The sequence below is a fragment of the Pteropus alecto genome, unplaced genomic scaffold (genome assembly GCF_000325575.1).
Source record: "Pteropus alecto unplaced genomic scaffold, ASM32557v1 scaffold45, whole genome shotgun sequence".
Taxonomy (NCBI): domain Eukaryota; kingdom Metazoa; phylum Chordata; class Mammalia; order Chiroptera; family Pteropodidae; genus Pteropus; species Pteropus alecto.
The window spans coordinates 20,627,021-20,644,245 of record NW_006442491.1 but is presented as its reverse complement, the minus strand read 5'-3'; the positions used below and the strand labels follow the sequence as shown (position 1 = coordinate 20,644,245).

At 39.5% G+C, this 17,225-nt stretch overlaps 1 protein-coding gene and 1 long non-coding RNA gene across 2 annotated transcripts in view; one reads left to right on the top strand and one right to left on the bottom strand.

Annotated features, from left to right (window-relative positions):
• LOC107196369 overlaps window positions 1–1,288 on the bottom strand; it is a 37,691-nt gene extending 36,403 nt beyond the window's left edge. The window contains exon 1 of the long non-coding RNA XR_001517771.2: window positions 581–1,288. This is a non-coding gene — a long non-coding RNA (uncharacterized LOC107196369). The remainder of the gene's footprint in view (window positions 1–580) is intronic.
• Window positions 1,289–1,482: 194 nt separating this feature from the next.
• EIF2S2 (eukaryotic translation initiation factor 2 subunit beta) lies at window positions 1,483–16,624 on the top strand. The gene is made up of 9 exons (XM_006921734.3): window positions 1,483–1,646; window positions 6,656–6,833; window positions 8,311–8,414; window positions 9,950–10,085; window positions 10,784–10,884; window positions 11,509–11,657; window positions 13,631–13,687; window positions 15,472–15,557; window positions 16,148–16,624. The coding sequence occupies exons 1-9, from the start codon at window positions 1,632–1,634 to the stop codon at window positions 16,321–16,323; spliced, it is 1,002 nt and encodes a 333-aa protein (XP_006921796.1). The 5' UTR covers window positions 1,483–1,631; the 3' UTR covers window positions 16,324–16,624.
• Window positions 16,625–17,225: the final 601 nt, after the last annotated feature.

The following is a 17,225-nucleotide window of genomic DNA, read 5'->3' as shown; positions in this document are numbered from 1 at the left end:
GAGGCTTAAAGCAGGGAACATATATTAAGTGATATGAAGCACAGTGAGAAAAAAAGCAGTTCCTGATAGTGAGTGGCTAGGCTGACACTATCAGCTAGAATATGCTGCCCTGTTGAACATAAACAACTTCACAGGACACCAACTTAAAAAAAAGCCACTCTGTGACCATGATGGATCAAGACAAAACAAAACCACTCCATAATCATGTCTGAATACAAAGAACACCGTCCCAATCTCTCCCTCACACACACACACACACACACACACACACACACGAAAACAAATATCCCCCTACCCTGGCTAACATGAGGGACTACTGCTTCTTAACCAGTCATAGCTTTAGCCTCTCTTCGCTTCTCCCTTCTCTCTCTCTCTCTCTTGCTCACACACACACACACACACCCTCTCTCTCTCTCTCTCTCACACACACACACACACACACACACACACACACACGAAAACAAATATCCCCCTACCCTGGCTAACATGAGGGACTACTGCTTCTTAACCAGTCATAGCTTTAGCCTCTCTTGGTTCTTCTCCCTTTATAGATTAAGAATTATTAAAATACTCCACCTACCTAATAGCATTCAATCCAGAGAGGCCTCCTTCAACGAACCCTTCTCCAAATTCCCTCACACAAACCCAAATCCTGTAAATTCTTTCCAGCACCCTCTTCACGAGATGCCTGCTGTTCCCCAGGCCGTGCCTCCTCTCTTTGCAAGGAGACAGTAAGCCCAACTTTGTTCAACTATAGGGGCGTTCTCGGTGGTCTTTGGCGGGAGATCACTGACAATAGTGAGAGCCCCCTAAAGAGTAGCTGCTATTATTATGCCTCAAGAGGAACTGCATGATGCACCCATAGCGTCCGCGCAGGGACTTCATAAACTGTTTTTAGGCTTCCCAATAGACTGCCTCTTGCCAGACCATTTCTCCTCAGGGGACGGCTCTCCTCCGTCTACAGGGAGGAGGCTTTCGGTTTCCGACCTCCCCAGTTGAAATGCAACATGTTAGATTAAATTTCCCACGAAGTAAAACTCCTTATTGAGGTTCGCGCCTCTCGTTCCAAATTTGAGTACTCCAAGAGGGTATGGTGGGGTAGTTGCAAGAACACTAATGCCCCAATAGGTTCATATTACTAGAATGTCTTACCCACTACCCTAATAGGGAGAAATGAGGCCATATTTCCGCACAAGCAATGTGGAACAGCGCGGATTCACCATGCGGCGAAAGGCTAAGGTAAAAACTCGCCATCTGCAAAGTTGAACCTTCCCGGCAAGCTACCTCAGACACTACGCACGCGCACGCGTCGCTGGGCGGACGCCGCGCAATTGCCCGCCTCTTCTAGGAGGACTACAAGTCCCGGTTTGCCAGGCGCCGCAGCGTCGCCGGGTAACTCGCGCCAGACGGAGCGCGCTAGGTCAGCTCCTCTATGCGCCTGCGCCCTGCCGGGCTCTGCGCAGGCGCATTTCCAACGCTTGGGAGTTGAGGGCGGGGTGTCGTTCCCTTTCGCTGATGCAAGAACCTAGTGCGGTGGTGGGAGAGGTGTCGGCAGGAGCAGCGCTGCCGCCAGGACCTGGGGCTGACCCGTCCGACTTCCCGTCTTTGCCGAGCCCACTCGAACCGCAGCCATGTCCGGGGACGAGGTGAGGGCCTGAGCCTGGAGCTAGGGCTAGGGATTGAGGCGGGGAGCCGAACCCATTCCTAATGTGGGAGACCGGGCCTGCGGCCTAGCGGCCGGCCGCCATGTGGGGCAGCCGGGCCTAGGCGGCCTGGAGAGGTAGAGTCGGCGAGGAGGACTCCGGAGCCGCGAATTTGGCGGCGCTCCGTTCTCCAGGGCGGCGGCGCTGAGGCAGGCGTTTCCGGAATAGAGAGCAAGTTAAGTCGCCCTCCGAGAAGGGGGCTTGAATTCCGGTTAATGTCCCACCAGAACGAGATTGGAGCTGGCGAATCCTCCATTCCTTTCGATTTGACACTGCAACTGTACCTCTCCTCATCGGGTGCGGAGGGTGCCGATAGGAGCTTCCCTCGGCTCCTGTGGAGTGCCCTCGTTAAAAACTTTGCAGGCCGGCTCGTTCCGGCCAGTATCTGCTCTTATTCTCATCTGCATTATTTCTTAAAAAGACCAGGAGGGTGAGGGAGATAGAACGAGAGGCAAAGATCCTGCAGGTTCAAAAAGGGACTACACTTGGAAAGTTTTAGAGCGGGAGTCGCTGTTTTCCTCAGCAGCTCACAGCGACGGTAGCGGGAAGTCCAGGCTGCGATGCTAGCTGGGATCTTTTCCTACTGTCGTGCTTGTAATTCAGCACATTTTCTCAAGTTCCTTTTGGCCATATTTATCTCAATTCATGTAAAATGAAATCTGATTTTAAGTAGTCAGGTAGGTATTGAGTATCACTGGAGGGTGGCGGGGAGCTACCGCTTACCGGCCAGCTCTCCCCAGCAAATAAAAGATCTTGAATTTATAATTCACTTCTGTATATTCGAGTGCTTGGCTCGTAGGGCCTTGGAAAGAAGGAAGGGGGAAAATCTGAGGCTTTCTTGAGTGTTGACTTTTTGAGGTAGTCCCTGAACGAACCTTAGAATTTCCTCAAGTAGTGGAAAGGCAAGATCACAGCAAGGGAGTGGGTTAAGAAGCCAAGTAAGTGTGCTCACAGAAAGTAGAATATTCTCCAGTTTGGTTGGAGTTAATCCCTTGAAACGCAGGTATTGGCCAGTTCATAAAAGGTTTTAAAGACAAAATTAAAGAATTTGGATTTACTCTGAAAGGGATGCTAATCTGTCATCTCCAACAACCTTATAAGATAGGTATAAACCATTTTAGGGATGAGAAAATTAAGGCTTAGAGTGTTGTATAATGTCCATGATTAAATAGTAAGTGGCTGAGCCAGTCGTAGAATTCCGCATCTATGTAATATTTCCTCCATCTAAGTGACTAGGGAGCTCTTGCTCTCTTAGGAGAGAAACTGAGAGTCTAAAGGAGGTAGGTGGTTCTTGCTAGGGGGTCATGGTAATTTTGCTCTATGCTACTGTATTTCAGAAGTTCTGAGAGGGCAGTGTTTCACGTTTTGTTTCTACCTATTTTCTAAGCTTCTCATAACCTTTAACAAGTAAAGTACTGATGTAGTGCAAGGTACTGTGGGGTGCTATTCTGTGCGTGTGGTAGGGGAGGTAAGGGAGATCTAGTTGGAAGTAGAAATAGAGCCATCAACTTAGAGATTCGGGGGGCTGGAGGATTGTTTTAGTAGTGGGATCAGGTTTTGAAGGAAATGGAAATATGAACAGAATTTCATCAAGCAGAGATGGCAGTACCAGCATTCCAGCAGAGGACTTTTAGAAGCCAATAAAGTATTAAGCAGCTTGGCACTTTTTAGGTCTACTAGTCCGACTTCATTTTATAGACAAGAAACTAAGGCCCAGAGAGGTTAAATTGCCCAAGATCATAACAGCAGTTTAGTGGGACTAGAACCCAGCTTTTGGCTTCCACTCTGTAGGTATGTGAAGGTTCTGATTCCTCCAATTTTGTTGGCTAGATAAGTATTCTTAGGCCAGTCCTTAACTTCTGATTACTTTACAGACTTCTAAGGATCGAGTGAAAATCTGTACTTGAAAATGGTTAAACTGCACACATTTCTTTTTAAACTTAGTAATTAAGCCAAAACTCACCAAAACATAACATGCTTTAACCCAGAGGAACCAAGACGTTTAAAAAGCAGTGTTCTAGCAATTAGGGTGATATCTAGTAAGGAAAAATTTCCTAATCTGTAGGCATTCATTATTTTTCAGACCATGTTTTTAATGTGCTGTCAGTAGTTAAGATTATTGCTTATTACTAAGCCCGTTCACAAGTGTAGAACATCAGGTTTTCACACAACACGGTAAGGCATTTTACAAAAGAAGCTTTAAACTAAAAAAAATTTCTGATTAAAAATGGAATGTGTGTTGCACGAAGTTTACAAAACACAGATGAATACAAAGTGATGTCTTCCAGAGATGACAACACTTGTCATTTGTTCTGTTCACCTTGTTTCTCTGAGTTCTTTTGTAACTCATACCTGCCTTCCTGGTGTGATATATCCATAAAGTTAGGATAAGGTATGATGGATGGGAGTAGGCTTCCAGTTTGATGAAGCACTTTACACCATTGTCAGGATAATTTTTTGCTCCCTTTTCTTTTTCTCACCTCTTCCAACCCAACTCAATGTGGGAAGTTGGAAATGGAAAACTGCTTTTGAAGGTTTTGTTGTGGACTTTTTAAAAAATAATTCAAGAGAGTCTGTGGTTTTTCCATAAGTGCACTGTCATCAACTATTTGCTTCCCAAAAATTAGCCTCATAAAACATTTGGAATATGATAATTTGTTGTCATATATGAAAGTCTTAACCCGTTTTTTTAGTCAAGACTGACATGGCCTGTGGTTTGAGGGAGGTCTACCTTGGGCACTGCTTTGGGATCCCTGGTTTCCTTATTTTTTTAACCCTGATGAGTGGTGTGAATAAAAGGAGGCGATCAGTGTATGTCTTAAGTATCCAGAGACAATAATTAAGAAGGATGTTAATTACTTCAGTGTATAACTCCTGTGTGTTTAATACCCTTCACAAGGCTACAACCAAACTTACCCGGTAGAACTAAATATGATTTTTTTCAGAGGATAAGAAGGCAGTTGCGAGGCTGTCTTCTGATTTCAGGATCCCTCCCATCTTTGGTCTGTCTTGCTGAATACCAGTTAAAAGAATTAATATTCTAAGGCATTTGATACTTGGAAAAATGCAATAAATGAATTGTAAGCCCTGCCAGACAACCAAATTTATAGTGCCTGGAGTACTGTCTGTTCTTTTAACTCCATATTTTAGAAGTGCGGGTGAACTCTGTAGCTTACCTCCCTGGAACAGATGGTAACACTCCATGTAGGGTGACCCCATGGTCCAGTAGGTTAGCAGTGGGGAACTCCTTCCTCTTGGCTCTTCTATTCTTGTAAAGTTTGCCTAATTATGTTCTTCAGACTGGCTGCATTTCAGAATCATTCATTTATACAGATCTTTATTAAGGTAGGAAGGGGTAACTTTGAAATGAGGCTGTATCAATTTCCAGAATGTCTTATGGATCCTTCTCTGTTGGGTGAGGGTGATAACCACTCTACCTCCTTACAGACCATTGTTTGGTTTCAGTGTATCTCAGTTTCTGTAATGTACTAAAGAAATTTAAGCTAACTAGAATCAATTTTGGGAATTTTTTTGACAGTTTTATGACACATCTTGGATATTAAATCACCCTGAGTTGATGGAATTTCACTAATAGGAATGAGAGATACCATGCTTTGTGAACTGTAAAGAATTATATAAATTATGATAATAATTGCTGGCATTATTGAGTACTTTTGTGCCAGGCACTGTGTTAACTTTTATATATATTTACTCATTTAATACTTCCAGTAACCTTGTGAGCTTTAGTTTTGGTTCTGCTACTGATCTTTATTTTACAGTGTGGCATGGAGAGGGCAAGAATTTACTTGGGAGTAATATAAATAAGAGCCAGAGTCAGGATTTGAATTCAAGCAGTTGCACTCCAGACCTGTGCTTTTAAACGCTTCACTGTCACAGCAGATCATTGGGCAAAGTGCTGAATTTAAGCACGGTAGAATGTGGAAAAGGATTGGTAAGGGGCTTAGAGGGGCTTGGGATTTGAATCCAGTTGTGTTTAACTCCAAAGACCTCATTCTTTCAACATTATCGTCATCTGCCCAATATGTTGTTTAAACGTCTAAAATAACTTCATCTGCATTTTTTCCTAAGTGATCAGTACAGATAGTTTATAGGAAGTTATAAATTAGTTTTTCACTTATTCTGTAGTGGACATTAGATAAAAGTAACCTAAGAAAACTTTTAATGTTCCAGAAACAAAAAAGCAGAGTAAAGACTGTCTAGAAGTTTCTCTTACTCAAATAGAGATTTGCTATGTGACAGGTTGCTGATGGATTTCTGTAAGAGTTTGTCTGAAGTTCGGGATACAATTTTTTTTTTTTTTAGGTCAAGTCTCCTGATATAGCAACCCCAAGTTGCCAACCTTAAATAAAACATGTTTAACCTGCCTAGGTATTGGTTTTCTCATCCATAAAGTGAGCGGCGTGACATGGGTTATTGCTAAGGTCTCTTCCAATGAATTCCATTATTATTCAACATAAAGTCTCCAGATTTGCTCATAAAGTTGCTGTATCTTGTGATAATTTACAAATTGAAAGGCAGGTACACATGTTTAAGGATCACCTCCCTCCCCCCCCACCATGTTTAATAGTATAAGGAAGAATGGATAGACTTTTTTTTTTTTTAAAGAAAAAGTAAGATTTATTGAAAGTACATTTTAGAAGGAGATGGGCCATGCTAAGGAAGGCTGTAGCCCTGTGGAATTTGGAAGGTAAAGACATAAGACAGTAGGCCTCAAAGGGAGGAGCAGGTCTTCGTAAGGAGCGCTTTCATGCATCAAATACTCTTACTTTTAAGAGTGCCTTTTGACTCCTGAAAATTATATAATTGTATTAACCAATGTTGCCCCAATAAACTTAATTTTTAAAAAGTGCCTTTTGAGAATACAGCATATTTGGAATGTGAGCATCATTAAAAATAATAACATGGTCCTTTTTTCATTGTCTTTTAAACAGATGATTTTTGATCCTACTATGAGCAAGAAGAAAAAGAAGAAGAAGAAGCCTTTTATGTTAGATGAGGAAGGTGATGCCCAAACAGAAGAAACCCAGCCCTCAGAAACAAAAGAAGTGGAGCCAGAGCCAACTGAAGACAAAGATTTAGAAGCCGATGAAGAGGACAGTAGGAAAAAAGGTGAGTGGTAGAAGTGAAAGAGTCCCTGTTTTCCTGGGATACCTGGTTCTCTTCCATTGGTGTTTGGATTTTGTGCATACAGTGATCTCTCAGCCTGATAAGGCTGTTCCAGTGAAGTTGAGGCCATCAATAGTCTGTGTGCGCTGGACCTTGTTGGATTTCTGATAGACTTATTCTAGAGAAATTCTCACAGAATCTACAAGTGTCACAAAACCTTTTTATTCCAGGGCTGGTTTTCCAGTCTAACCTGTCAGGTCTCTTCTCCAGTTTTAATGGTGGTTGTATTTAAGTGTAGGCAGAAAGAAGTAGGACCAAGATAGTCAGTTTGTGTCTTAGCAAGTCTGAAGATGTATAGAAAAGATTAAAATTACAGCCTAAAATGTTTTAGTTTAGACACCAACATTGGTTATTCACTCTTGTGCTCTAACAGATACCATTTCACTATTAGAAATAAATGATTCTGTAAACATAATGTCTTTTGACGTTATGCTGGAGATAGAACTGACATTCATTGAGCATCTACCATTTGCTAAGCTTTTATATGTTTAAAACGAACTTGGAAAGTAAGTCATTTTTGTAATAAGACAAAATGAATTCATAAATAGCTCCTCGAAAAACTGTAGCAGAGGGATCCTAAAATATTCATAGTTTACAGTAGAGCAGAACAAATGGAAAACTTATTGAACAGAACCCATTATTAGTCACTAATGGAGGACAAAATTTAATTTTATTCTTGTTGTAACTTTAATGGATGTGAAATACTTTATAAGGTCTTGTGATTGGTTCAATAACATGTTGAGCTAGACATTAGGATTTAGGGGGAAAAGGTATGGCTTCTCAGTATCTTGTACAGAGATAGATAAGCAAGCCAGTAAATAACTAACCTCTGTTGGGGTGACAGGAGGTACTACTGAAGCACCTAGGAGACACCTAATCCAACTGGGGACAAGGAGGGATAGGCTTAGAGAAAACTTGGTGGAAGTAACTTCTCACCAAGATCCTGTGAGATGAATTGAAAGTAAGTGCTATGTAGGAGAGGTCATGGGAAGGCTTGGAGGTGAGAGACCACACACACTGCACTAAGTGAAGTTGTTCAGATGGGCTGGAACCAGGGATTAAGGTATGAGACCTGAGATGGTAGGTGGAAGTGGAGAGAGAAAGCTGAAGAGCCTTGGAAATTGTGTTAAAACCCTGACTTTATGTTGGGTACAATGAGGCACAATATGGTTGAATTACTAAATAAATATTCTTAACATGGTCCCCTAACTAGATTTTTCCTACATACCTTTGAGTTGGCCTGCCATTGTGTTTCTCAGAACCATAATGTTGTTGTTGTGGAACCCACTTTACTAATAAATATCCGATCTCTCTGTTGGTGACTTGATTAATTAATAGTGAAATGTTGGTTTAACTCATAATTTGATGCTTTGCCTTCTGGTTGTTAATAATTGATAATCTCAATTATCTGTCTTTTTAGATGCTTCTGACGACCTAGATGACTTGAACTTCTTTAATCAAAAGAAAAAGAAGAAAAAAACAAAAAAGATATTTGATATTGATGAAGCTGAAGAAGGTGTAAAGGTAGTATTGCTTTCTTGTTGAAGGTAAAATTTGACCTCTTGATAGGTTGCTAAATGGCTTATGTTTCTCCCTCTTTGCTTTTGTTAAGTACTTGATCACAACTGTTAAGGTCATTTTCTTGGTATTGTGTCTGACTAGGTACTTTAAAGGCATAATGGTTCAAAGGAATGTAAATATAGGTTTTATACATTGTACTGTGTGTCTTTATGATTCCAAATGATTATAAAATGCTTGTCATCAACCATATGGAGATTGGCTGAGGGAGAGGTATTTCTGTGATAAATCCTGTGAAGTAAATATTCTAATGGTTTTTTCTGTTAAACTTTTGGTAGCATGTTGACGATACACAAATTTATGGGTACCCCTGAGCAGCAAAGAATGAACCCCCAGCCTGTGGTAATTGGCGGCTAATGATCTTAATGGCCTGTAGCAGAACCAGAACACTCAGGATGGTTTTATGGAGTTCTCTGATCTTGTAGGTTGTCTTATTACTGAATTGATTTCCAAGACAGAGATCTCAAAATTCTTTTGAACAAGTAGATAGAAGAGTGGTAGATAGGTAGATAAATAGGAGGATGGGTGGAGGAAGGAGCTGAAAGTCTGTTCTTCCCTTATTTTAAAGACCCTGTCCAGGAATCTTGAGCAGAGCTCACACATCACTTTATAAAATCCAGGATGATAGTAATTTTATGGATACACAGAGAAAGAGCAAGAGTTGAGACTATACATGCACTAAGTGTACTATTTTGTGTCCTCTACCCAAATTTTTCTTTGGTAAATAGTTTATTTGCTCAAACTCAAGAAAACAAGGTGTATCCCACATGTTGCAGGAGATGTATACAGTAATACATTGAGTTTTAGGAACAGTGTCACAATTTTGATGACTTGATTAATTCAGCACATATGTATTGCTGATTACAGTGAGTCAGACATAAGTGTGGGTAACCTGAGGACTCTGCTAATGACTAGCCTCTGAAGTGAGGGACAGTCTAATGGGACTTAGCCCTTAAACTTGTGGAGTCAGTCATTGACTTCTGGTAGTATCAAAATTGAATTGAATTGTAGGTCACCTAGTTAGTGTTGGAAAGTTGAAGAAGTGGTGTGGAAAAACACCATGTATTTGGTATTAGAAGGAAAAAACCCTCCTAATGACTGCATCAGAATATTTAGAAACTTCTTTAAAATACTCCTGACCCCTGTTCCTTTTAAAGATTGCCATTCAGAAGATTTGAGAATCTTTAAAAACTTTCCTAGGCAATTCTGACAGTGGCCTCGTTTAGAAACAGACAATAATTTTTAAGATTTCAAGACCGATAGATAAAAGAAAGGAAAAGATCCCACAAAACTGTTTTGAAGAATTTCCAGTTTAAATGGCAGACTCTGAGCCATTTTGGGTTACCTGTGAGAGACATTTCTTCCATAATTTCAGTTTTGAATATTTAATTTTTTCCCTCTAAAAGGATGTCAGCCCATGTAATTAAAAAAAAAAAAAGTCCTAGTATCAAGATATTGTAACTCTTATCTCAATTTCTTAGGATATGAAGATTGAAAGTGATGTTCAAGAACTGGCTGAACCAGAGGATGACCTTGACATTATGCTTGGCAATAAAAAGAAGAAAAAGAAGAATGTCAAGTTCCCAGATGAGGATGAAATTCTAGAAAAAGATGAAGGTAATATTGGGGCTCAGCATCTGGTTTGTAGGTTACTCAAGCCTTTGGCCTAGGTCTCTTTGATAAGCAGACTCTTTTATTTTTTCTTGCTCTATATTTCCACCAATAAGGGAAGCTAAAAGGAAATAGTATCTAACTTGATAAAGATCTTAACTGTATCTAACAGTTAAAGATTTCATTGGGGAAGAATTTGGCAGTCGTGATTCCATTAAATCAAGGATTTTGGTGATTGGGAAAATTACCGTAACTGAATTTTAAATAGTGTTAAATTTTTTTTTACTATTTTGTTAAAATGTTCTTTTATTAGTTCCTAAGTGCTATAAAGTCTTAAGAGAACTTTACTGTAGTCAGCAGATGGATTTTTATGGATGTGGATATTTCTTAAGTTCTTCAAAACAGTTGGATGTTTTTTCCTCTGATTATCTCAGTGCATTATTTTACCTTGTGTTTGTCAAATCAAAAAACAGTTCAGTGTGTATCTGTTAGCACAGATTCCTAATGAGAGAGGTCTCCATTAAGGGTTGTTAATGAAAGTTATAACATCCCTGTCTTTAAGGAATAAGAGATTGTGAACCTTGATGCCTTATGCTTGAGGCTGTCGTGAATGCATTTCTGGGAAGGAAGACAAATATCTCTGAAGCTTTCATTTCTCTAGCTCTGCCTGTACCCCTCATTCTTACAGTCTTTATTATCCGTAGCTTTAGAAGATGAGGACAGCAAAAAAGATGATGGTATCTCATTCAGTAACCAGACAGGCCCTGCTTGGGCAGGCTCAGAAAGAGACTACACCTATGAGGAGGTAAGACAAATTGTGTTATGAAAGGGGCTAAGCTGTTCACTAGAACTCAAAGAAAGCAAGATAAATGTACCCTGAATTGGAAGGGCCATTGAACTATATAGGTTGATAGTGAAACAGACCCAGAGAGGTCACACAGCCAGTGTACAATATTGCGTGGTGCCTGCGTATGGGGCAGCCTGCCCAGAGTGTAGCAGTCATAGTGCTCACTGTTTCATCTGAATCCATAATTTCTAAGGATGTAGAGCTCCCTGGAATGGGGAGGGTGGGAAGTGGGGAGAGGAAGTGGCTAATTCGGGGCCAGGATAGTCTGGAGTTTGCTTATTTGAACTTTCCTGAATCTTAACTTTTCATTGTATCCTATACTTTCCCATAGAAACAGCAGAATTAGTAAGGGCTCATTCATTCGTTTAACTTTGAAAAAGGAATTGCTGAGCTTCCATAATGGACCAGATCCTTGTTGAGAATTGAATCTTGCTGTCAAGGAGCTCCCAGAACATGCAATGATATGTGTGTTAATATAGTAAAAAGTGAAGTTTGTACTAGCTTAAAGGTAAAGCAAAGTGACTCAAGTGGGAACTTCTGCTATTAATAAAAATGTACATGAATACCACTTTATCTCTATAGCTACTGAATCGAGTATTCAACATCATGAGGGAAAAAAATCCAGATATGGTTGCTGGAGAGAAAAGGAAATTTGTCATGAAACCTCCACAGGTCGTCCGAGTAGGAACCAAGAAAACTTCTTTTGTCAACTTTACAGATATCTGTAAACTGTAAGTTGGTTAATGGAGAGTCTCCACCTCAAATATCAGATTGGTAGTGGAATTTATGTTAAAAGTCCTTATTGTGGACTTTATTGCAGGTAGAAAGAGAGAAAGCACAATTGTTGGGATTGGGTTGAAGGAGGTCACAGTTAAAGTCCATCAGTTCTTTCAACTCACAGGTCTCAGGGCTGCTCTTATCAGGCATCCAGAGGTGAGAGAAGCCAACTCGTGCTAATACATGAGAGTATATCCTAATCAGATGGAGTAAAGAGTGATGAGGCTAGTTGTAGTCTTCAGACCAGGAACCTGGGGAGCCCAGGGAAGTGGAAAAGCTCTTTAGGCTGGAGTGGGCCTGCCAAGCAAGTGCAAACAGTGAACTCTGGGAAAGCAGCTAAATTTGGTATGCTGCTGCTTTGATGGTCATTGCTAAGACCTAGTCGAAGAGATTTCAGCTTTCTCAATTACTATAACATTCCATACCTGTCTGTCCCACCCCAAGGTCACTGTCTGGGCCTGGCTCTTCTCAGCTCCTCAGCTGTACCTTTTCTAGCAGGTTCCTTAGAGCCACTGACCTTATCTATCGTTCTTCAATTTCATAAGTGATACATGCTTGTTTCAGATAAAAGGAAAAACGGTAAACAAAAAAGAGAATAATCACTAAAAATTCCACCATCTAGAGAGAACCACTTATTTCCATTGCTTAAAGGCACTACTTAAAAGATTTTAGATTTTTTGCAGATGGCAACAGTATGTGCCTATTATAGAAAATATAGACATGCTAAAGAAAAAGTCCTCTCTAAGTCCACCATTAAGAGATAGGTAATCAGTTGAATATTTTTATGTTTAGCTAGTTTTATGCATATAAATATTTTAAAATAAGGTATACTGGTTTTTAACTTATTTTTCTCTTAATGTATTGTGAAGCTTTTATGTCATTAGTTTTTAGTAGCTATATAGCATTCTAACAGTTTTTTAGTTAGGCATGGTTGCTCCCAGGTTTTCATTATCAGAGGCAAAGCTTCAGGGTATATCATTATACATGTATCTTGGCTGTAACTCAGAGTAGAGCCTTAGGGCAAAAGTTCCCAAAATGGAGTTGCTGAGTCAAGGAATGGATATTTCTATGGCAAACTTTGGCAAATTACTTTCCAGCAGGCTTGTACCAATTTGTACCCCTATTAGCAATGTTGTAAGAGCTTACCTGTTTCATTATACTTTTACCAACCTTCACTCATTACATTTTGGGAAAAAAGTAACTTTTGAAAATTGTAATAGTAGTGTCTGGTTATTGGAACAAATTCAAACAATTAAAAAGTGAAAATATTGAATGGCATTGCTCTGGGTTTGCTTTTTTTCATTTTATATATGTGCATCTCTCTCTTTTTGGTATATCAAGGCCTGTCATGTTCTAAAAGCAGGATTGAATGGATGTACCATAACCACTTCCTAGTTGAATATTTAAGCAGTTTCCAATTTTCCTGCTGTTATGCTGCCATGAAATACTTCTATATATATATTCTATTTTTTAATTAAAAATTTCCACCAGGAAATATATTGGAATTAGCATAACAGAAACCCAAGTATCTTATTGCTTAGGTTTGGTGTATTTTGACCTTTTGACACATTTGCTTCTGGTCTTTAAAAAGAGGGTTTTACAGTTACAATTAAAGCCATCTTTTTATCTCTTCTACCTTCCCAGAAAAAGATGTTATCCTCTAAAGTTGGTGTTTACCTTTCCTGTCCATATTTCTAGACATTCACTCATATGTATGTATTTATAAATAACATGTAATAGTTTTATGGACCTTAAAATGTAAATAAATGGTATCATATATATCTTTATTTCAGAGTTTGATGAACTGTGTGCTAAAATTCACCTAATAGCTGAGTAATTACAGATTGAAACTGAACAGGATGGTTTTTTAGAAGTTTGGTTAGATTTCCATGAAAGATAAGGTTTATATATTCCACTTTATTTTTAGATTACATCGTCAGCCCAAACATCTCCTTGCATTTTTATTGGCTGAGTTGGGTACAAGGTAAGAAACTATATTTACATTTATGTATAATTATATACAGTATTACTGGACATTTCATAAGAACTTCTCTTAACTCAAAAGATATGTAACCTGATTATCAGGAATTTTTAGGCCAGTGAAGGAGGGAAATCAGTTCATTTCTATGGGAGAGCTTGGCTGTTTGGGAATAGGGAACAGAATTAACAGTGGCTCATCCTAACAGGCCTGCTGGCGTATCAAAATGAGTACTATGGCGCTGCCATATTTTAGAGTTCCCTGTCATTAATTGGAATTCTTGGGTCCTTTTATGGAGCAAATACTAAATTTCAGAGGAAGCCATTTTCTTAGGTCAGAATTTCTTTTCTAAATTTGTTAATAGGCTGTTGATGAAATGCAGCTTATAAGTTGATGAATGGCACAGGAGAAACATTGAAACAGGGATCCATAATTGGTTACTTCCCTGTCTTCAGGGCTCACCTGTTGGAGGCACCGACCTAGTCCATCCCCATTCAGGGAGGCCAGGATCTCGGAGTTTGACCATAAGTGCTAGGAAGCCAAATGTCCCTTTAAAAATAAATAATGTAGACTCGGGACACAATGATGACTGACAACATACTGAGTATTGTGTTCCAGGCACTGTGTCCGGTACTTTTTTGGGTACCATCTCAGTCTTTACAACAGTGCTACAAACTGTTAGTAGAAACTAATATTATCTATCTAAAAGATTTGGAAACAGGTTCAATGAAGTGAAGTTGTTGGTCATATATAGCTAGTTAATGACAGTCAATATGCAAACTTGGGCCTGCCTATCTCAGGAGCTCTTAACTGTGTCTCGCTGGCAGTAAGTACAGAGATAAGTAAGGTGTTCTATTCTCTTCCTACTGTTAAACTCAGTTTGTTGGAATTGGCTATCCCTGCTGTGGAGTTAAGGAGTAATTTACTTGACCAGTGGTATATAATTAGGCTCTGTTGTAGAAGAATTGTTTTACATGTAAATTTGTTATTATCATTGTTTTTAACTTACATAAACTAATGGAGTAAAAGCTAGCAGTGTTTTTCCTACTTCTCAGAATAACTTTTTATAGAGTTGGGGTAAATTATAACAAGTTGTGACCAGTGAACTTAAGATCAATGGGCTAAATATAGGGTTGTTGAGAAAATTCAATTTCTTTTGATAGTGAATGAAAAAAAAAATCCTACATTAAGCCTTGGAATAACTATAGCCTGGAGATTAAGGTTACAGTCCATGGAGGATAATAAACCCTTATAGTTAAAGGAGAATCACAAGAGAGGTTCTTATAAAAGTCAGTTTTACAGTGAGATATCGAACAAACATAAATTTAATCTACCCAGCTGAATTTTGTTGTTTCAGTCAGTTTATATGACTGAATCAAATATTTGATGTTTAGAATTTTCAAAGATATCTATAGCTCCTTTCATATTTTTATATTTATAGCCCCCTTATTACTTTACATGGTATACATTCAGTAAAAGTGTGTTTTTCTTTGTTGGATGAATAGGCTGTCACACACATTTAAGGAATTGATTTTAGATTTAAAAATCATTTATAAATCTGATTTGTTGCTGGACACTTAGTTGAAATTTGGGTTTAATGTTAGGAAATATGGATAGGTACTATTTAATTAAAATAAATTTTTCGAGAAACCAGGTAGTATAGCACTGCTTCTAGAACTATCTCTATGCCATTGAATATATTTTAAATTCCTTAAATGTAAAGGTCCTGGAATTTGGTCCCTTACAGGTAAAAACAGTAGTAATGAGGATATCTTTGTTTTCTTTCATAGTGGTTCTATAGATGGTAATAACCAACTTGTAATCAAAGGAAGATTTCAACAGAAACAGATAGAAAATGTTTTGAGAAGATATATCAGTAAGTATAATTTTAATACATCACTTTGAAATGCTCTCATTAGGCAGTAGTATTTGGGGGAGAGCCACTGGTTTATAATGGAGCTGGAAAGGCTGGCCTTAAAAGATGAGGGAAAATGATAGTGTTGGGGAGGTGGGGCAGGCAGCCGAGGGGTTTGTATTTCCTAAGAAGGCCTAGCCAATCAAGGCTGCTGGTTGGTTTCAGGCCAAGTCAGAGAAATCTGTCTGCATCCAGGCCTGACCTGCCTTTATCTTCCTAATCACTTAAAATTGGCAGATCACTTCTCACCTAGGAAAGCTAGTAAGTTTTCTGAGTGGCTCTCCTGTGGAAAAACTAGGAGTATGCATCTGGCAAGTGTTCCTGCTTCCTTGGACATTTGGAGTCTTTTCAACCCATGGTTTAGTACCGCAGCAGACAGCTTATGTTTCCATACCCTAGAATAGTTTAGTTATAAACTTACTAATAAGTTTAACTTCCTTGGTCTGGGTGCACCCTGGGCTTGTAGAGATCAGTGTAAAAGTGTTTCAGAGGGAAGAAACCTCTGGCTCAGTGTGGCTACCAGGTAATTCTGCATGTTGCTTTCCCTGCAGAGGAATACGTCACCTGTCACACATGCCGATCACCCGACACAATCCTGCAAAAGGACACCCGACTCTATTTCTTACAGTGTGAAACTTGTCATTCTCGATGCTCAGTTGCCAGCATCAAAACCGGCTTCCAGGCTGTCACGGGCAAGCGAGCACAGCTCCGTGCCAAAGCTAACTAATTTGCTAATCACCACTGATTTTGCAAAGTGTGTTGTGGAGATTTGGCTGGACAGGTTTACCATCAGAGTGGATATACCATTGTATTAAAAACAAGATAAAAAAGCTGCCAAGCTCTGGCGTGTGGCTGGTTGGTCTGAAATCCTTGCAAGATGCCAATGCTCAAGCTGTTGACATACTCATTGCCTCCTTTAACAACTGTCAGAGAAACATGATGGGTAAGGCGGTGCTTTTTTAAAATCGTTCATAGACTTCTGTAAAATGCAAGATAAATTAAAGTTATTATAACAGTGATTCTTTCAATTTGGTTTGTCCTTCAGTTTCTTTTCTATAAAAATTGTGAATTCAGCAAAAACAGTTTGTGCCTGGGCTCTGGCGAGGTTTCTATATCCTTGTCCTGAGAAACTGGACACTGGCAGGGCCTTCAGCTGGGCAGCCGTTTTCCTCTCAGCTTCTCTTGAGATACAATAAGTAGACACAGCTTCACATGAGAACGTAGTTGGAGCATGAGATCTGGGAGGACGTCCTGTTTTCATTGTCCAGGGAATGATTAACATAGGTTTGAATTCTTTTCATTATGTGAGGATTGTTGCTACTACCTCACTGCCAAGTCCTCCGGCTATCAATCACCACATGAGGGAATATAAGGTGCTAGGTACCCTCCCTCAGAATTTTTTTCCTTATTGGCCACTAAGAGAATCTTAGAAACATAGCCTCAAAGTGTGTCTTATAATTGGCACACTAAGAAAAGCCCAAGTTGTACATCTGTTGGCAAGTAAGAGATGTGGCATGTGCAGTGCAGAGAACTCTTCTGCGAGTCTAAACCATGATACTAGAGGAAGTTTTTCCTCCCCAACTTGTATTCTGGGTTTGAAAAGGCCCACCACAAATGCTTTTTCTTTTT

Excerpts from the sequence above, each read along its gene's own strand:
- EIF2S2 (XM_006921734.3), top strand. Across the intron at positions 11,658-13,630 it reads TTTACAGATATCTGTAAACT|ATTACATCGTCAGCCCAAAC; the intron begins GTAAGTTGGTTA and ends CTTTATTTTTAG. Across the intron at positions 15,558-16,147 it reads TGTTTTGAGAAGATATATCA|AGGAATACGTCACCTGTCAC; the intron begins GTAAGTATAATT and ends CTTTCCCTGCAG.